The sequence below is a fragment of the Aegilops tauschii genome, chromosome 6, assembly GCF_002575655.3.
Source record: "Aegilops tauschii subsp. strangulata cultivar AL8/78 chromosome 6, Aet v6.0, whole genome shotgun sequence".
In the NCBI taxonomy this organism is placed as follows: Eukaryota; Viridiplantae; Streptophyta; class Magnoliopsida; order Poales; family Poaceae; genus Aegilops; species Aegilops tauschii.
Genome location: NC_053040.3, coordinates 57,774,517 through 57,796,326, shown reverse-complemented (window position 1 = coordinate 57,796,326; position 21,810 = coordinate 57,774,517). Strand labels below are relative to the sequence as shown.

Here is a 21,810-nt window from a genome sequence, read left to right as displayed (position 1 = left end):
CGGGAAATACGTCAGGAAACTCGCATACCACTGGAACTTTTCTTAGTTCTGAAATGTCCACTTTGTTCAGCTTTTGTTGCCGTGATCGTGGCCTTTTTTGAGCTGTGACCTTTATTGTTTTGCCATGATGGTGAGTGAGAATCACGGTCCGATTGAAACAGTCGATGAATCCTTTGTTGGTGGTCAACCAGTCCATCCCTAAAATGACATCCAGCCCTTTACTCTCCAACACGATGAGATTTGCTTGGAACTGTAGTCCTTCGAACTCAATGACCACTCCTTGGCAGTAACTCTGCGTGATTTGCTTATTTCCGGGGGACTTGATGATCATAGATTTTTCCAAGGGAAGTATCGGAAAACCATGTTGCAAAACAAAACTCTTCGAAACGAACGAATGGGAAGCTCCAGAATCAAACAAAACCGTGGCAGGTACTGTGTTGACAGGGAACGTACCGAGCATGATGTCTGGGGCATTCTGCGCTTCTTCCCTGGTCACATGGTTCAGGTGACCCTTCCTGTGGTTGTTGTTGGGGTTGAAGTTGTTGCGCTTGGGGGCTGGATTGTTTCCACCATTGTTTGGCTTGGGGGCCGCGTTCCTCGGCTTTGGGCATTGTTTAGCATAGTGCCCTTCTTCCCCACAAGCATAGCATGTGACCCCTGGACGGTACGTGAAATCCTTGTCCCTTGAATGAAACTGTCTGACGGGCCTTGTATCGGTAGTCGTGGATCTCCTTGCTTCTGTCCTTGGAACCTCAGTCTTGCCTCGGTTGTTGCGAGCAAGAGTCGCCTTGTCCCTCTTTCGCTTACGGATATCTTCCAGACTACGGCGCTCATTCTCCAAGGTAATGGCCTTGTCCACCAGAGTTTTAAAATCCGGAAAGGTGTGTACAATCAGTTGGCATCTTAGTGCTGGTGCCAGGCCGTCCAGGAATTTTTCCATCTTCTTGTTTTCTGTCATGTGCTCGTCGTAGGCATAACGAGACAGCTGGGTAAACTGACCATTGTATTCTGTCACTGACATGCCTCGCTGCTTCAGGCCATCAAATTCTCTCTTTTTGATTTTTATGATGCTCCTGGGGATGTGTGCCCCATGGAAGCCTTCCTTGAACTCCTCCCAGGTGATGTTGTGTTCACTGGGATGCATGTGTAGGAAGTTTTCCCACCATGTTGCAGCTGCTCCAGTAAGGTAGTGTGGTGCATAAAGCACCTTCTCATGATCTGAACACTGAGCAATAATCAGTTTCCTTTCAATGTCTCGAAGCCAATCGTCGGCTTCTAGCGGCCTATCGGTGTGAGCAAACGTTGAAGGGCGAGTCTTCTGTAACTCAGACAACTTGGAATGAGGCTGATAGGGTTCACGGTGGTTTCCCATATTGATGACGTGTCTCATCATCTCTTGGTGCTGTTGCTGGCTTTGTTCGAGGAGTCGGCATACTTGAGACAGGGCTGCTTCGCTGTCCTGTTGACTGGACTGACCCTGAGTGAAATTGTTGCTAGTCTGTGTCCCATATACCTCTTCTGGCTGATTGGGCATGGAGCGAGTCCACGGGCGAGACATTTTTCTAGTCTAGGGGTATTATTTAGCAAAAACTCATAAGAAGAACTGTGTGGCAAAAGGAAAATCTTGCAAGGGCAACAATTTAAAAGACCTCAAGGTTTTCAAGAAAACATAAACGATTTTGCATGGAGAAAAGACTGCTTAACACAAATCTTATACGCGAAATACAAACACATGATACAGCACTCAGGATGTGCGTACACAATCCTGACATGTTATTTAGACTAGCGTACTCCTCCGGAAAGCAGCGAACACACTAATACAAACTAGCGTACAGCGAAAACACATCATACAAGCAGACATCACGCGCGGCTACTCGGCGCTCTCAGTCGGAGATGGTGACGATGTCCTTTCCCTTGCCGAGGGCAAGACTCAGTGGTCCAGGAGAATCAACCTCCACCTCCTCTCTAGCAGGCTCCTGGCGCAAAGCACTGCGCTGCGGTGATGGAGCAGGAGCGACGGGCGGCAGAGCGGGTGCGGCAGGCGGTCTAGCTCTGACTGGAATAGGAGCGATGACTCGGTCGAACTCCTCAGTTGTAGGCAGACGGCGAGCAGTGGCCAAAACGGCTGGTGCATAAGAGGCTGAAGACGAGACGAATGTCAGAGGCGGAGCCGTGTGGAGAAGCTCCTTCCTGCTGGCAGGACCGCCCCGGACTAAGTCCATGCGGGCAGCCACCAGATCGTCTACGAGGTTGTCGAAAGACTCCTCCAGAGCCTTGAGATACTCCACAACCATCTCGATGGCTTCATCTCGTTCTCCCCGATGGCAGGCGAATGCATAGTGACTGGTGTATGGCACATGGCATGGGAGGTAGCGGTAGCGGCGAGTCTTCATCGTAGGAAGGATGTCCCGAAGACGAGCTATCGCCTCACGGGCAGCCATCTGCATGGCATGCCTCTCCGTAGGCATGGCCCTTCCCACAAAACGGAAGTGGCGAGCTACAGAACGTCCTCCCTTGAATTGCACCACATCTTGGTGCATAGACACGTCGTCGCTGAGCTTGTGCTGATAAAGTGTGAACTCCGGGCGAGTCGCTGGCCCGAGCGCGAGCTTGGTGATGGAGACGAGGAGCTTGACAAACCCCTCGGGCACGTTTGTGAACACTCGATTCTCACAGCTGCTGCCAGCCTTCTACAAAAGTAGGCAAAAATTCGGAGTAGTCATGTCATAAATTTATGATGACCAACAGAAAATAGCTACAATTGCAAAATGCTGAAAAAGACGCTAATAACCGATTAGCGATCGCACCTAGTGGCTTCCTACAGTCAGCCTGGCTCTGATACCAAGCTTGTCACGACCGGTTTTTCAATAAAATAATTATTGAGAGACCAATCCCTTTTACGGACCAGTAAAGAAGAATCCCTTCTCACTGGTAGACAATATCTTGGTCACAGAAGAAAAATACCAGGAGTACTGAATATAATACAAGGTTGAGCGGAGACCGCTCAACAATTTATTACAAACACGCCGATAAAGCATATCGGCGGATAGGGTGGCATAGCTACTAACTCACGAGAACAACGGTGGTGGAAAAATATCACAGTGGAGTGGGTGATGTGACTCCTGAAAACTACAGCTCTTCGAGCGTCGGAGTGAGGCTCGAGGAGACTTATTGCGGGTGGCGGAAGCGTATACAATACAAGTGACCAATATCCGGGATCGCACAGGACTGACTGGGACTCCTCTAGGCGTCGGACGCACTATCAAACTCTTCATCCAAGAGATCGCCTTCGTCAACATCTGGCCAAATCAACAAGCCAGGTGAGTACTATGAAAGTACTCGCAAGACAGTTCGGACATAAGATATAACAAATGTAAACATGAAGCATATGAACAGATTAACCAGTGCGTTCAGGCATAGAGATAATAAATACTGGGTGCCAAACGAGGGTCTGAATGACTCCTCGAGAGGAAACTGCAAGAATATTAATACCGGTGCCAAACAAGGGTCTGAATGACTCCTCGAGAGGAAACTGCAAGAATATTAATACCGGTGCCAAACGAGGGTCTGAATGACTCCTCGAGAGGAAACTGCAAGAATAGTAATACTGGTGCCAAACGAGGGTCTGAATGACTCCTCGAGAGGAAACTGCAAGAATAGTAATATTGGTGCCAAACGAGGGTCTGAATGACTCCTCGAGAGGAAACTGCAAGAATAGTAATACTGGTGCCAAACGAGGGTCTGAATGACTCCTCGAGAGGAAACTGCAAGAATAGTAATGCCGCAGTCGGGCGTCAGGGCGACACCACATAAAGGGCTTTTAACAGAAAATAAAAGACATACATGCCACAGTCGGACGTCTGAGCGACATCACATAAAGGGCTTATATTATACTCGATAATCCAGTAGCTCGAGAACATAAATTATTACAAGTATGAGACAAAATATAAGGTTAGTCCATCCACAGGAATAATAAATCAACTGGGTTTTCCACTTGAGCTTGTTCACCGGGGATAAAATTTCCACGAGGATAGATATGGATATACTGGTTACCCTATTGATCATGATGACTTGGAAGGAATTGACTCTGCAGAGTTTATACTTAACCACAGCCAACGGATTTCAGTAGTCACGGGGACTAGTTCCGTTTACGGTGTTTTGGGAGAAACACGTCTAACCAGTACACACCCATTCAACATTCCGAAGCCAGGGATCACCCTCGGCAACGTTCAAGAAAAACCTTGAGACGGGGAGGCTACAACCTCGCGTAGCATGGGATCAAATTTCTATACGCGCGCTCTAAGGGGGTGCCCCCCCTCTCGGTCCCAACCGGAAACACCCATGCCCCCTGACCGGATGACTGGCTTTAATCCTGGGCCAAGGTACCATCATCCCGGCCCCTCTGTTTGGTGTGTACACGGAAAGAGGTTACCAACTTACTAAACCGCATCCTGGCAAATGAAACATGTGGTAGCACGGAAGGGGAAAGAACGATAACGTGACTCCGTCCGCGTTAACGTCGGAAGTTGTCGGATGACGCAAGGCTGGTATGCTACAACAGTACCACCTTGTTGCCCTTCATGTCAGCACATGATTAGGCCATCTCTCACCAGAGATCATCGCGACTTTGGAACATGCGGGTAGTTGCCTCACAAGTAACGAGGTACTCGCTGACACTCATATGCCACGCACAAACTTACACGCAAACATGCAAAACACCTATCATATCAAAGGTTCAAACATGCTTGCCTGGTTCGGAGAAGTCGGAGTCTAGCTCGGCGAAGTTCGCGGCTCCGTCACCTCTTCCGGAACCTACGGCAATAAAGAAAACGGGCACTAACGTGAAAACCAACGCGTGCAAAAAAAACTCCTCCAAAAATTTTCCAAATAAATCCCATAAAAAACTAGACAAAATTTTAAGACTGTCAGAAAAGGAATCACTCAAAAATCACTTTTCATTAAAAAGTTATAAAGGTTTCTGTCCAGGGACCCATCTGTAATGAAACAGAAAAGTTCCAGGGTTTTAACTGAGAAAACAGAAAACGGTTCGATTGGAAATGTGCAAGCTCAAGAGGGAAAACGTATTTTCCCGAAGGCGCCAACAGAAAACGGTTCGCGAGGGGAAACAGAAGAGAGGCTGACAGGGGTTCCCACGTGTCAGGTTTAAAAAGCTCGCCGGCGCCCGAAGACTGCGGTGGTCGCCGGCGTCGAACCACGACGAGACAGGGGGATCGGAGTGTACCAAGAGCTTCAGCGCGTCCTTCCGCGTCGGTGGGTGGTGGACTCGACCGTCGGAGAGCACCACGTCGACGGCGACACTTTCTCCGGCGGACGGCGGCTGGGGTGATGGTGGAGAACTCCGGTGGAGGGCTACAAACTTCGAATTGAAGCGCGGGTCAGAAGGAGGGATGCATAGTGAAGCTACTGGCAAGAGATGGGATGCAGAGGCGCACGCACGGGAGCGAATCGAGCTGGATCCCGTGGCGGGTCGCGGCGGCCGGAGACGGGGAAGAAAGCTCTCCCGTGGCTCTACCAGTGGCTAGGCGTGCTCTAGGTGGAGTGCAGAGGTGGTGTGGGTTCGAGTTGGAGCTCGGGGCCTCTATTTATAGGCGGATCGACGGGGTGGCCGTGAACGGAGAATCTCCGGCGAGCAATTACGGCGATGCAGTGGATTGGCAGGAGGTTTGAGTGGCCAGGCAGCATCAGTGGAAGTTACTGGTGTCGTTCCCCCGCTAATCCTGGTCGGTCTTGGCGTAACGGCGCCGGTCCATGGTGGGGTGGCCGCACGGGCACGACGGCGGCAGAGAGCGCGCTCCGCGCCCAGCGGTTCACGACGAGAGTGGCAGCGCGTTCTGGGGAGTGGAAGGCCACGCGGCGACCTCCGGTGGCTTGGGCGGCGCTGGGTGGCGCCGTCAGCGCCGCGCCTCTCTCTGGCGGCCGCAAAGCCGCCGCTGGCGTCGGTCACGGGGCGGCGCACCTCCTGCTGCTCGTCGCCGACGTCCGCAAGCTGCCAGGCGTTCGTGCGGAGCAGGAACAAGGAGGAGGGGACGGGGAGCAAGGCGCCAACGCGGCACTGTCGAGATCGACAACATGCTCTGAAGAAAACGACAGTAGGGCACTGAACTGAATTTCTGAATCTCTGAACTTGACATTGACAAAGCACTGCAGGTGTTCGACAGAATGATTAGGCAAGCAGAATTTTTTTTCTGGAGCTGGTACTTGGTGAGGTGACCACTCAATGCACCCAGGGACTGCCTGATTTTACTCAGAATTTTTGGAGAAGGATTTGAATAAATTTCGCCAAATTTGACAAAACTGGTCCAAACTTGCAGCAAGTGTAGTTCGAAAAATTTGAACTGAAGATCAGTGGATCTTCATGGATCTTGGTTGAGGGTTCAAGGGACTAGGAAGGGAAAAAGGTTTGGGGCAAAAATCAAAACAGAAAGTGGAGTTCCTTTGTAAATCACCAATGGCTAGAATAGAAGACAGAAATCTGTTTGAATATGATTTAAATGGAAAATAAATCTAGGAGGAGGTTCAACCTGCTGGATTTGATGCAAATCATGATCCAAAGATGAGGGAAGGTTTAGGAGAGTGGATTTGCACTAAGGCCATGGCAAGAGAGAATTGTTGAAAGTGGCAAAGGATTTATCCAAAAGCCATAGTGCATTTTCAAAGAGATTTTCAAAAGGCATTTTTCCCAAGTGAAAAGCATTTTGGTTTGAGTCCAAATAAAAACAAGAACCTCCAAGATCAAAACAAGTCTTGGGTGAATCCAATTAAAACTCTTGCCACAAAAAAAATGATTTGAAAGGGAGGGTTCTTTTAAAAAAATTTAAATCACCTCCCTCAAGTCAAATAATTTTTTTTTGAAAAATCCAAATAAAATTTTGGGTGTCACAACACCTACCCCCTTAGGAAAAATCTCGTCCTCGAGATTTCTGCTGATCCTCAAATAGATATGGATATTCTGCCTGAAGAAAATCCCCCCTTTCCCATGTGGCTTCATCCTCAGTGTGGTTGCTCCACTGAACTCTGAAAAACTTTGTCGTTTTCTGACGGGTCCTCCGTTCGGACTCTTCTAAAATCTTTACCGGCCTTTCTCTGTAGGTGAGATCTGGTTGCACATCAATGCTCTCGTGGGATACATGCTTCTCCGGGTTACTTACACATTTTCTCAATTGCGAGACATGGAATACGTCATGGACGTCTGACAGCTCCTTGGGTAAGTCTAGTTTGTAGGCCACTGTGCCTCTTCGTGCCTCTACCCGGAATGGTCCAATAAATCTTGGGGCTAGCTTCCCCTTAATTTTGAACCGTTGCAGGCCCCTCATAGGTGACACTCGTAGGTATACAGAGTCACCGGGTTCAAAGCTGACCTCACGATGCTTTTGATCGTAGTAGCTCTTTTGTCGGCTCTGCGCCGTTTTGAGTCTGTCCCTGATCTGCTTCACTTTCTCCTCGGCCTCTTTAAGCATGTCTGGGCCGAAGATACGGCTGTCGCCTGTTTCTAACCAATTCAGTGGGGTACGACACCTCCGTCCGTATAATGCTTCAAAGGGGGCCATTTGCAAGCTGGCTTGGTAACTGTTGTTGTAAGCAAATTCGGCATACGGCAAACTCTCTTCCCAACTGGATCCATAGGTGAGCACACAGACTCTCAGCATATCCTCTAGGATTTGGTTTACACGCTCCGTTTGTCCATCAGTCTGAGGGTGGTACGACTGAATGCTAGTTGCGTGCCCAGAGCTTGTTGCGGGTGATCCCAAAATTTGGAGACAAATTGTGTGCCTCGGTCGGATATTATAGTCTTTGGGACTCCATGCAAACAAACTATACGGGAGAGATAAAGTCTGGCCAGTCTTTGCATGGAATAGGTAGTCTTCACGGGAATGAAATGAGCAACCTTGGTTAGTCGGTCTGTGATGACCCATATGGCGTCATTCCCGCGTTGTGATCGGGGTAGTCCGACAATGAAGTCCATTCCTATTTCATCCCATTTCCACTCTGGTATCCTGTTTGGCTGGAGTAGCCCTGCTGGCTTTTGATGCTCGGCCTTGATGCGTTGACATGAATCGCAACAGGCAATGAATGTGGCTATATCTCTTTTCATACCGTGCCACCAAAATCTTTCCTGAATGTCCTTGTACATTTTGGTTCCTCCAGGGTGGATCGAGTATGGGGCGGTGTGGCTTTCGGTTAAGATTTGTTGCTTGAGCTCCTCAATGTTAGGTACGCAAAGTCTGTCTCCGTACCATAATATCCCTTCACTGTCTGTGATGAACTCTGAAGCCGTTCCAAGGTTCATTTTCTTCTTTATACCTTCGATGCTGGGATGTCCCTGTTGAGCCTTCTTAATTTGTTCCACTAGGGTGGGTTGTATCTCCAGATTTGATACGGTGCCCTCAGAGACTAACACCATGTTGAGCCTAGCGAACTCTTGCTGAAACTCAGGCCTCAAGTTTTGGGGACCGTCATTGTCCGGGCTGGGGTTTCGACTAAGTGCATCGGCCACTACGTTTGCTTTCCCTGGATGGTAGTGAATACCGACATCATAGTCCTTGACCAATTCCAACCAGCGTCGTTGGCGTAAATTTAGCTCTGGCTGCGTGAAAATATATTTGAGGCTCTTATGGTCCGTATATATTTCACAGCGATTTCCCAACAGAAAGTGCCTCCACTCCTTGAGTGCATGTATGACTGCTGCTAGCTCCAAGTCATGTGTTGGGTAATTTTCCTCATGTTTTCGCAGCTGCCTGGAGGCATACGCGACAACTTTGCCATCCTGCATTAGTACACATCCGAGGCCTTTTCGGGACGCGTCACAATATACTTCAAAACTCTTGTGTATGTCTGGCACAGTTAAGACCGGGGCGGTTGTCAGCTTCTTCTTGAGTTCTTGGAAGCTTTTCTCGCATGCTTCCGTCCATACAAATTTCTTGTCCTTCTTGAGCAACTGAGTTATTGGTTTTGCCACAGTGGAGAATCCTTCGATAAATCTTCTGTAATATCCGGCCATTCCCAGAAAACTCCGCACATCTGTAACGTTGGCGGGCGGCTTCCAGTCAAGTATGGCCTTGACTTTCTCTGGGTCTACGGCCACGCCTTCTTGGTTAAATATATGGCCTAGGAAACCAACTTGCCTTAGCCAAAATTCGCACTTGCTAAATTTGGCGTATAACTGATGTTTCCTCAATTCTCCCAAAACAATTCTGAGATGCTCAGCATGCTCTTCTGGTGTCCTTGAGTAAACCAGAATATCGTCAATGAATACCACAACAAATTTGTCCATGAATTTCATGAACACTTTGTTCATGAGGTGGACGAAATATGCGGGGGCGTTTGTCAGTCCAAAAGGCATCACTGTGAATTCATATAATCCATATCTGGAAGTGAATGCTGTCTTGGGGATATCTTCTGCCCGTACTTTCAATTGATGATATCCCGATCTCATATCAATTTTTGAGAACACCTTGGCTTGTGCGAGCTGGTCAAACAAACCATTTATCCGTGGCATCGGGTATTTGTTTTTGATGGTGACCATATTGAGAGCTCGATAGTCTATACACAGTCTCAGTGTCCCATCCTTTTTCTTGGCGAACAACACTGGCGAACCCCATGGTGAGGAGCTGGCTCGAATAAATCCTTTTTCCAATAATTCCTTTATCTGCTTCTTCAACTCCACCAATTCTGAGGGTGCCATTCTATAAGGCTTCTTATAGATGGGAGCAGTGCCAGGTGCTAGTTCGATGCTGAATTCTATCTCTCGGTCTGGTGGCATGCCTGGTAGTTCTTCGGGAAATACGTCAGGAAACTCGCATACCACTGGAACTTTTCTTAGTTCTGAAATGTCCACTTTGTTCAGCTTTTGTTGCCGTGATCGTGGCCTTTTTTGAGCTGTGACCTTTATTGTTTTGCCATGATGGTGAGTGAGAATCACGGTCCGATTGAAACAGTCGATGAATCCTTTGTTGGTGGTCAACCAGTCCATCCCTAAAATGACATCCAGCCCTTTACTCTCCAACACGATGAGATTTGCTTGGAACTGTAGTCCTTCGAACTCAATGACCACTCCTTGGCAGTAACTCTGCGTGATTTGCTTATTTCCGGGGGACTTGATGATCATAGATTTTTCCAAGGGAAGTATCGGAAAACCATGTTGCAAAACAAAACTCTTCGAAACGAACGAATGGGAAGCTCCAGAATCAAACAAAACCGTGGCAGGTACTGTGTTGACAGGGAACGTACCGAGCATGATGTCTGGGGCATTCTGCGCTTCTTCCCTGGTCACATGGTTCAGGTGACCCTTCCTGTGGTTGTTGTTGGGGTTGAAGTTGTTGCGCTTGGGGGCTGGATTGTTTCCACCATTGTTTGGCTTGGGGGCCGCGTTCCTCGGCTTTGGGCATTGTTTAGCATAGTGCCCTTCTTCCCCACAAGCATAGCATGTGACCCCTGGACGGTACATGAAATCCTTGTCCCTTGAATGAAACTGTCTGACGGGCCTTGGATCGGTAGTCGTGGATCTCCTTGCTTCTGTCCTTGGAACCTCAGTCTTGCCTCGGTTGTTGCGAGCAAGAGTCGCCTTGTCCCTCTTTCGCTTACGGATATCTTCCAGACTACGGCGCTCATTCTCCAAGGTAATGGCCTTGTCCACCAGAGTTTTAAAATCCGGAAAGGTGTGTACAATCAGTTGGCATCTTAGTGCTGGTGCCAGGCCGTCCAGGAATTTTTCCATCTTCTTGTTTTCTGTCATGTGCTCGTCGTAGGCATAACGAGACAGCTGGGTAAACTGACCATTGTATTCTGTCACTGACATGCCTCGCTGCTTCAGGCCATCAAATTCTCTCTTTTTGATTTTTATGATGCTCCTGGGGATGTGTGCCCCATGGAAGCCTTCCTTGAACTCCTCCCAGGTGATGTTGTGTTCACTGGGATGCATGTGTAGGAAGTTTTCCCACCATGTTGCAGCTGCTCCAGTAAGGTAGTGTGGTGCATAAAGCACCTTCTCATGATCTGAACACTGAGCAATAATCAGTTTCCTTTCAATGTCTCGAAGCCAATCGTCGGCTTCTAGCGGCCTATCGGTGTGAGCAAACGTTGAAGGGCGAGTCTTCTGTAACTCAGACAACTTGGAATGAGGCTGATAGGGTTCACGGTGGTTTCCCATATTGATGACGTGTCTCATCATCTCTTGGTGCTGTTGCTGGCTTTGTTCGAGGAGTCGGCATACTTGAGACAGGGCTGCTTCGCTGTCCTGTTGACTGGACTGACCCTGAGTGAAATTGTTGCTAGTCTGTGTCCCATATACCTCTTCTGGCTGATTGGGCATGGAGCGAGTCCACGGGCGAGACATTTTTCTAGTCTAGGGGTATTATTTAGCAAAAACTCATAAGAAGAACTGTGTGGCAAAAGGAAAATCTTGCAAGGGCAACAATTTAAAAGACCTCAAGGTTTTCAAGAAAACATAAACGATTTTGCATGGAGAAAAGACTGCTTAACACAAATCTTATACGCGAAATACAAACACATGATACAGCACTCAGGATGTGCGTACACAATCCTGACATGTTATTTAGACTAGCGTACTCCTCCGGAAAGCAGCGAACACACTAATACAAACTAGCGTACAGCGAAAACACATCATACAAGCAGACATCACGCGCGGCTACTCGGCGCTCTCAGTCGGAGATGGTGACGATGTCCTTTCCCTTGCCGAGGGCAAGACTCAGTGGTCCAGGAGAATCAACCTCCACCTCCTCTCTAGCAGGCTCCTGGCGCGAAGCACTGCGCTGCGGTGATGGAGCGGGAGCGACGGGCGGCAGAGCGGGTGCGGCAGGCGGTCTAGCTCTGACTGGAATAGGAGCGATGACTCGGTCGAACTCCTCAGTTGTAGGCAGACGGCGAGCAGTGGCCAAAACGGCTGGTGCATAAGAGGCTGAAGACGAGACGAATGTCAGAGGCGGAGCCGTGTGGAGAAGCTCCTTCCTGCTGGCAGGACCGCCCCGGACTAAGTCCATGCGGGCAGCCACCAGATCGTCTACGAGGTTTTCGAAAGACTCCTCCAGAGCCTTGAGATACTCCACAACCATCTCGATGGCTTCATCTCGTTCTCCCCGATGGCAGGCGAATGCATAGTGACTGGTGTATGGCACATGGCATGGGAGGTAGCGGTAGCGGCGAGTCTTCATCGTAGGAAGGATGTCCCGAAGACGAGCTATCGCCTCACGGGCAGCCATCTGCATGGCATGCCTCTCCGTAGGCATGGCCCTTCCCACAAAACGGAAGTGGCGAGCTACAGAACGTCCTCCCTTGAATTGCACCACAGCTTGGTGCATAGACACGTCGTCGCTGAGCTTGTGCTGATAAAGTGTGAACTCCGGGCGAGTCGCTGGCCCGAGCGCGAGCTTGGTGATGGAGACGAGGAGCTTGACAAACCCCTCGGGCACGTTTGTGAACACTCGATTCTCACAGCTGCTGCCAGCCTTCTACAAAAGTAGGCAAAAATTCGGAGTAGTCATGTCATAAATTTATGATGACCAACAGAAAATAGCTACAATTGCAAAATGCTGAAAAAGACGCTAATAACCGATTAGCGATCGCACCTAGTGGCTTCCTACAGTCAGCCTGGCTCTGATACCAAGCTTGTCACGACCGGTTTTTCAATAAAATAATTATTGAGAGATCAATCCCTTTTACGGACCAGTAAAGAAGAATCCCTTCTCACTGGTAGACAATATCTTGGTCACAGAAGAAAAATACCAGGAGTACTGAATATAATACAAGGTTGAGCGGAGACCGCTCAACAATTTATTACAAACACGCCAATAAAGCATATCGGCGGATAGGGTGGCATAGCTACTAACTCACGAGAACAACGGTGGTGGAAAAATATCATAGCGGAGTGGGTGATGTGACTCCTGAAAACTACAGCTCTTCGAGCGTCGGAGTGAGGCTCGAAGAGACTTATTGCGGGTGGCGGAAGCGTATACAATACAAGTGACCAATATCCGGGATCGCACAGGACTGACTGGGACTCCTCTAGGCGTCGGACGCACTATCAAACTCTTCATCCAAGAGATCGCCTTCGTCAACATCTGGTCAAATCAACAAGCCAGGTGAGTACTATGAAAGTACTCGCAAGACAGTTCGGACATAAGATATAACAAATGTAAACATGAAGCATATGAACAGATTAACCAGTGCGTTCAGGCATAGAGATAATAAATACTGGGTGCCAAACGAGGGTCTGAATGACTCCTCGAGAGGAAACTGCAAGAATAGTAATACTGGTGCCAAACGAGGGTCTGAATGACTCCTCGAGAGGAAACTGCAAGAATAGTAATACTGGTGCCAAACGAGGGTCTGAATGACTCCTCAAGAGGAAACTGCAAGAATAGTAATACTGGTGCCAAATGAGGGTCTGAATGACTCCTCGAGAGGAAACTGCAAGAATAGTAATACTGGTGCCAAACGAGGGTCTGAATGACTCCTCGAGAGGAAACTGCAAGAATAGTAATGCCGCAGCCGGGCGTCAGGGCGACACCACATAAAGGGCTTTTAACAGAAAATAAAAGACATACATGCCACAGTCGGACGTCTGAGCGACATCACATAAAGGGCTTATATTATACTCGATAATCCAGTAGCTCGAGAACATAAATTATTACAAGTACGAGACGAAATATAAGGTTAGTCCATCCACAGGAATAATAAATCAACTGGGTTTTCCACTTGAGCTTGTTCACCGGGGATAAAATTTCCACGAGGATAAATATGGATATACTGGTTACCCTATTGATCATGATGACTTGGAAGGAATTGACTCTGCAGAGTTTGTACTTAACCACAGCCAACGGATTTCAGTAGTCACGGGGACTAGTTCCGTTTACGGTGTTTTGGAAGAAACACGTCTAACCAGTACACACCCATTCAACATTCCGAAGCCAGGGATCACCCTCGGCAACGTTCAAGAAAAACCTTGAGACGGGGAGGCTACAACCTCGCGTAGCATGGGATCAAATTTCTATACGCGCGCTCTAAGGGGGTGCCCCCCCTCTCGGTCCCAACCGGAAACACCCATGCCCCCTGACCGGATGACTGGCTTTAATCCTGGGCCAAGGTACCATCATCCCGGCCCCTCTGTTTGGTGTGTACACGGAAAGAGGTTACCAACTTACTAAACCGCATCCTGGCAAATGAAACATGTGGTAGCACGGAAGGGGAAAGAACGATAACGTGACTCCGTCCGCGTTAACGTCGGAAGTTGTCGGATGACGCAAGGCTGGTATGCTACAACAGTACCACCTTGCTGCCCTTCATGTCACCACATGATTAGGCCATCTCTCACCAGAGATCATCGTGACTTTGGAACATGCGGGTAGTTGCCTCACAAGTAACAAGGTACTCGCTGACACTCATATGCCACGCACAAACTTACACGCAAACATGCAAAACACCTATCATATCAAAGGTTCAAACATGCTTGCCTGGTTCGGAGAAGTCGGAGTCTAGATCGGCGAAGTTCGCGGCTCCGTCACCTCTTCCAGAACCTACGGCAATAACGAAAACGGGCACTAACGTGAAAACCAACGCGTGCAAAAAAAACTCCTCCAAAAATTTTCGAAATAAATCCCGTAAAAAACTAGACAAAATTTTAAGACTGTCAGAAAAGGAATCACTCAAAAATCACTTTTCATTAAAAAGTTATAAAGGTTTCTGTCCAGGGACCCATCTATAATGAAACAGAAAAGTTTCAGGGTTTTAACTGAGAAAACAGAAAACGGTTCGATTGGAAATGTGCAAGCTCAAGAGGGAAAACGTATTTGCCCGAAGGCGCCAACAGAAAACGGTTCGCGAGGGGAAACAGAAGAGAGGCTGACAGGGGGTCCCACGTGTCAGGTTTAAAAAGCTCGCCGGCGCCCGAAGACTGCGGTGGTCGCCGGCGTCGAACCACGACGAGACAGGGGGATCAAAGTGTACCAAGAGCTTCAGCGCGTCCTTCCGCGTTGGTGGGTGGTGGACTCGACCGTCGGAGAGCACCACGTCGACGGCGACACTTTCTCCGGCGGACGGCAGCTCGGGTGATGGTGGAGAACTCCGGTGGAGGGCTGCAAACTTCGAATTGAAGCGCGGGTCAGAAGGAGGGATGCATAGTGAAGCTACTGGCAACAGATGGGATGCAGAGGCGCACGCACGGGAGCGAATCGAGCTGGATCCCGTGGCGGGTCGCGGCGGCCGGAGATGGGGAAGAAAGCTCTCCCGTGGCTCTACCAGTGGCTAGGCGTGCTCTAGGTGGAGTGCAGATGTGGTGTGGGTTCGAGTTGGAGCTCGGGGCCTCTATTTATAGGCGGATCGACGGGGTGGCCGTGAACGGAGAATCTCCGGCGAGCAATTACGGCGATGCAGTGGATTGGCAGGAGGTTTGAGTGGCCAGGCAGCATCAGTGGAAGTTACTGGTGTCGTTCCCCCGCTAATCCTGGTCGGTCTTGGCGTAACGGCGCCGGTCCATGGTGGGGTGGCCGCACGGGCACGACGGCGGCAGAGAGCGCGCTCCGCGCCCAGCGGTTCACGACGAGAGTGGCAGCGCGTTCTGGGGAGTGGAAGGCCACGCGGCGACCTCCGGTGGCTTGGGCGGCGCTGGGTGGCGCCGTCAGCGCCGCGCCTCTCTCTGGCGGCCGCAAAGCCGCCGCTGGCGTCGGTCACGGGGCGGCGCACCTCCTGCTGCTCGTCGCCGACGTCCGCAAGCTGCCAGGCGTTCATGCGGATCAGGAACAAGGAGGAGGGGACGGGGAGCAAGGCGCCAACGCGGCACTGTCGAGATCGACAACATGCTCTGAAGAAAACGATAGTAGGGCACTGAACTGAATTTCTGAATCTCTGAACTTGACATTGACAAAGCACTGCAGGTGTTCGACAGAATGATTAGGCAAGCAGAAATTTTTTTCTGGAGCTGGTACTTGGTGAGGTGACCACTCAATGCACCCAGGACTGCCTGATTTTACTCAGAATTTTTGGAGAAGGATTTGAATGAATTTCGCCAAATTTGACAAAACTGGTCCAAACTTGCAGCAAGTGTAGTTCGAAAAATGTGAACTGAAGATCAGTGGATCTTCATGGATCTTGGTTGAGGGTTCAAGGGACTAGGAAGGGAAAAAGGTTTGGGGGCAAAAATCAAAACAGAAAGTGGAGTTCCTTTGTAAATCACCAATGGCTAGAATAGATGACAGAAATCTGTTTGAATATGATTTAAATGGAAAATAAATCTAGGAGGAGGTTCAACCTGCTGGATTTGATGCAAATCATGATCCAAAGATGAGGGAAGGTTTAGGAGAGTGGATTTGCACTAAGGCCATGGCAAGAGAGAATTGTTGAAAGTGGCAAAGGATTTATCCTAAAGCCATAGTGCATTTTCAAAGAGATTTTCAAAAGGCATTTTTCCCAAGTGAAAAGCATTTTGGTTTGAGTCCAAATAAAAACAAGAACCTCCAAGATCAAAACAAGTCTTGGGTGAATCCAATTAAAACTCTTGCCACAAAAAAAATGATTTGAAAGGGAGGGTTCTTTTAAAAAAAATTAAATCACCTCCCTCAAGTCAAATAATTTTTTTTTGAAAAATCCAAATAAAATTTTGGGTGTCACAATTCTTAAAAAAATGGTATTGTTCCTTTCCTTTTCTAGACTAAAAAAAGTCATCACGTCTAGTTTTGGGTAAATTGAACCCTCATAAATGCCACACGTGTGGGCTAAAGAAGGTCGGGCCGAACGCCCACACATGCATGTGAATAGAGACGGAAACAAAATGATGTCAGCGGGAATCTTTTATGTTTTTAAATTTTAAAATGTTTTATCTCTTAAATGAAAATTCCAATTGAAAATATGTTTTCACCATTAAATTCGTCGCGACGAGGACTTCAAAACTAGATCCCATATTAATATGTTTCGCCGATATTTTTGGCGGTCAAAAGTTGTCATGTCTGTTGCATATAAATTACCATGATGTTTGCGCTGAAGTTGCCATGATATGTTTCAACTACTTTTTCTTCTATGTTTAAAGTAAATTTTGGCATGTTATAAAAAAGAGAATAAAGAAACTAAACTTGCCATGGTGAATTACTAAAATTTTCTATGATCCATGAAATAATTTTGACATGGTACATAATTAAAAAGAAATCTATGGTCAATTACTTTAAAAATGCATGGTCAATGGCTCAAATTTTCCATGAATTTTTTTTGCCATGGTGAATTATTTAAATTTGCCATGGTTCATACAATTTTTTTTCCATAGTCAAAATACTAGAATTGCCATGGTCAAAATACTAAAATTGCCATTATCTATAAACTAAATTTCCCATGATGAATTACTAAAAATTGCCATGATCCATGAATTAAACTTCTTGTGGTTAATTAATTAAAATTTCATGGTCAATTAATACATTTGCCATGAAGAGTTGTTGAAATACAATGGTAGCTTTAAATCTAGAAGAAAAAATAGATAAAACATATCATGGCAATTTTAGTGTAAACACTATCATTGCAACTTTTGACAAAAAAAGTCGTCGAAACATATCGATATGGGATCTAGTTTTGAAGATCTTGTAGAGATGGATTTAATGATGAAAACGGATTTTTTATCTGATTATTTATTTAAGAGATAAAATATTTTAAGACCGAAACCAAAAAGATTTCGCTGATGCCATCTATTTGATGTGACAAATGAATGATAATAAGGACGTTTAGACCATGTTGTTTTATGTCACACGCGTGACTCTTATCATTTAGGGAAATTAAAACAATAGTTACTACTCCCTCCGTTCCCAAATATAAGTTTTTCTAGAGATTTCATCAAGTGACTACATACGGAGCAAAATGAGTGAATCTACACTTTAAAACATGTCTACATACATCCGTACGTTGTATTCCATTTGAATTGTCTAAAGACTTATATTAAAAACTGGCGAGCCAGGCAGCCCAATCAGGTCATGGACCGGTCGAACCCAACCAAGTAGGCACGAACCCCTCACCCACGCTCCTCGCTTCTTCCCATTTCGTCCGAACCCCACCCAAACCCTACGAGCTAGCGCACCATGGCGTCGCCGCCGCCGCCGCCGCCGCAGGTCAACCTCGTCGACGACGTCGTCGCAGAGATCCTCCTCCGCCTCCCGCCGGACGAGCCCGAGCACCTCTTCCGCGCCGCCCTCGTCTGCAAGCCCTGGCTCCGCGTCATCTGCGACCCCGCCTTCCGCCGCCGGTACCGCGCGTTCCACGGCGCCCCTCCGCTCCTCGGCCTCCTCCACAGGACCCAAGTCTGCGACGGAGACCCTGCCGCGCGCTTCGCCTCCACCACGTCGATGCCCGACTTCCCCCACCCAGGCTCCGACGGCCGCCGCACGCGCCCTCTCGACTGCCGCCACGGCCGCGTCCTCATCCACATGCTGCAGGACCCGGAAGTGGATTTGCTCGTCTGGGACCCCGTCACCGGCGACCGCCACGTGGTGCCCGAGCCGGACATCGACTGGATGATCTACACCGCCGCGGTCTTCTGCGCCGCCGCCGGCTGCGACCACCTCGACTGCCACGGCGGCCCCTTCCGCGTCGTCTTCCTGGCCACTGATGACCACGACGAAGTCGTCAAGGCGAGTGTGTACTCATCTGTGACAGGTGCATGGAGTGCGCCGGTATCTCTCGACGAAAGCTGTGAATGCTATGCCCGGCACAAGCGAGATGCAACTGCAAAAAGAAGGTACTTCATACCCTATGTCCAGCCTAGGCGAGTAGCCGCCATTGGAGATGCAGTCTACTTCACACTTTCGCGGTCTAGTGCCATTGCCAAGTATGACTGCGGCAAGAATCGCTTGTCTGTGATTGACCCACCACCACCAGATACAGAAGTGTATGGTGGTTTCATTACCCTCATGGTGATGGAGGACAATTCACTGGGGCTCGCTGGCGTTAAGGATTTCAGTCTGCATCTCTGGTCAAGGAAGGTGAATGGAGCTGCAAAATGGGTACCATGCATGGTCATTGACCTGCAGAAAATCATGCCCATGGCCAAACCCCTCAAAGGCAATGGAGCAAATGTGGTTGGTTTTGCAGAGGGTCTTGGCGTCATCTTCGTTAGCACAGAGGGTGGCTTATTCACGATTGATCTCAAGTCCCGGCTGCTGAAGAAGGTTGATGAACCTGGGGTCTACTTTTCCGTCTTACCCTACATGAGCTTCTACACTCCTGGTATGGTACTGTTGTCTTTCATTTTACAGCTTCCATAAGTTTGCTTAGTTAGTTGGTTCTCGTTTGTGAACAATTAGTCAATCAGTTATATTGCAATTGCAAGTAATATTTGTTAGTTTGTATACCCATAGAGATCTTGCCAGAGGCGAATTTGTGTATGCTAGATAAAACTGAACATATGACATTTGAAAACAGAGCATGATTTTTGTTATGAGATTTGATCTGTTAAGGACCAGGATGATATGCATTGGTTGAATTGCTAAATATGCATACAGCCTTGTCAATCTAGTATTTTCCTGTTACCTTGCTTGGAAAAAAAACCTGTTATTTCTGGCATAGCTAAAAGCTCACATCTCAAGCTCAGTCTTGTAACCTCTGTAAACACCACTAGCACATAGCTCACCAAAGTGAAATGCTGAGTAAGAGTTGGCTATGAGTTTTCTGCATGGTATCTTCTCATATCATGGCTTTGTTACCGTTAGCAAAGATCACCTGATCTCTTAGTCTGCCTTAGTTGGTTTCTTTTAGATTTGCCACTACCATGTCGTTTATTTTATTTTTAGTAGTTTACACACAGATGGTGCAGGTCAATATGATCAATTTCATTCTGATCATAATATTGAAAAGTTGGGTTCTGTTTAGCATATCAGTCATATTTCTGTTACTTCTTGGCAAATACTCTACTGAGCTACTTGGAACTAGAATAGTGTCAGGTTCGGTGTTGGTCTGATCTTCATCCCGGGATGTCAAGTAGCAGTGTCACTGTCAGACTCTTCGGACAAACAAATGGAAATACAAAATCCAAGTCACAATTTGATTTCACAGTAATATGTTCATCATTTCTAATAGGTTGAAAACATCATCTAACTGGTTGAAGTCAGATGTTTTACAATTTCAGTAAGAACTTGAAAATTTTGTGTCAAGGTTATGCTGTCATTAAGCAAAAAAAGGCACCTCTGTGGTCATTTGTGAGTTATGGATTCAAGTCTTGTTATCCTTGTGCTATTATTTGGACCGGTCCATGGGAAGCTGGGGCGATTGCATCATTTCTACTTTTCTCTAGAGCCATTCTTGCTTCTTCTTTTTTCCTTGAATGCTGCGCATAGTTGTATTAAAGAAGGAATAAAATGTCCATACAAGGAAAGCTAAAAAGATAAGGGTAGAGTATGGGAATGGGAAGGAAATACCAAAATAGGGAAAACATTATCCCAAGCCTCTCATTACATTCCATACTGAGAGAAAGAAACTAATGACTACAACTCGTGCTGGATATTGCTAAATATTAAAACAACCTCGTGCTTGTCCGTTGTCCTTGCATTCTCTTTACTGCGTTTATTTGTTTGTTCTGTTTGTCAACAAAGTCATACTGTAATTAACAGTTGTTATCTTGACATATAGATGTAGCCAGTCCATTTGCGTGTGCTAGTAGTGCAAACTGAGAATATTTGGCATCGGAAACCTACTCAATTTGAATATCTGAGATTTGACCTGTTATGTCTACATTGGTAAAAAAATACTCCCTCCGTTCCTAAATATAAGTCTTTCTAGAGATTCCAACAAGTGACTACATACGAAGCAAAATGAGTGAATCTACACTCTAAAATATGTCTACATACATCCGTATATTGTAGTCCATTTGAAATGTCTAAAAAGACTTATATTTAGGAACGGAGGGAGTAGTCTTTTTATATATTTCAAATGGACTACAACATACGGATGTATGTAGACATATTTTAAAGTGTAGATTCACTCATTTTGCTCCGTATGTAGTCACTTGTTGGAATCTCTAGAAAGACTTATATTTGGGAACGGAGGGAGTATACAATATGCATGCAGAGCTGTCGATATTGTATTATTATGTTGCTACTTTGTCTCAGATTTTTCTTAGAATATTCTACTGTATTATTTTGTGGCACATGGTGTGTATATCAAATCAAGCTGTAAATGCTATGTTGGGATGCTGGTTTTGATCTGTGTGAATGGTATCTTTGCAGACCGTGGTAGATTGTTATCGCTGGCAAGGCTCACTGATGCCTGATGCGCCACTCAAGGGCAAGACCTGGCGAATTGGACGTCCATCACTGACCTTAATTCTGCTGCTTGTGGCTTCTTGAAGTCTTGATGAAGCGCTACTGCTGTCAAATCCTTTTATTTTCCGTTGAGTTGTATTCTCTGGTGACGGGCAGACCCAAAATTCATCCGAATCAGAACTACCTAATGGCTGCCTGCCTGCATCCGAGGTCAACCTGTGGATGTTTTCGTCTGAGTTCGTGCTGATCCTATATGGACTCAGAGATTGTATTTCAGTCTAATATGCCAGGCATATTTCATATTCAGTGGCTGTTTGGTTGATGCTTCACTGAGCTAGGCTATTATGTGGAGTCTCTTGTCAACTACTTTTCCATTTTGTCCTCCGCTTTCTTTCCAGTTCTTGCTTCACAATTTCGTCGAATTGATGGGAATCCCAAGATATGTAAGAGGCAAAGTGGCAGAAGAACAGGAGAAGATTTGCTCAAATATTTCCTTTCTAGGCAAAAGCATCCGGTACAATGAACTCTTGTCAAAATTGATTTTAAGACCGGA

General features: G+C 47.3%; 1 protein-coding gene across 1 annotated transcript; it reads left to right on the top strand.

Moving 5' to 3' along the window:
- The first annotated feature begins 17,978 nt into the window (after positions 1 to 17,978).
- Positions 17,979 to 21,586, top strand: LOC109762503 (uncharacterized). The gene is made up of 2 exons (XM_020321363.4): positions 17,979 to 19,227; positions 21,222 to 21,586. Exons 1-2 carry the CDS (start codon positions 18,084 to 18,086, stop codon positions 21,263 to 21,265), a joined length of 1,188 nt encoding a protein of 395 aa, XP_020176952.1. The 5' UTR covers positions 17,979 to 18,083; the 3' UTR covers positions 21,266 to 21,586.
- The last annotated feature ends 224 nt before the right edge of the window (positions 21,587 to 21,810 follow it).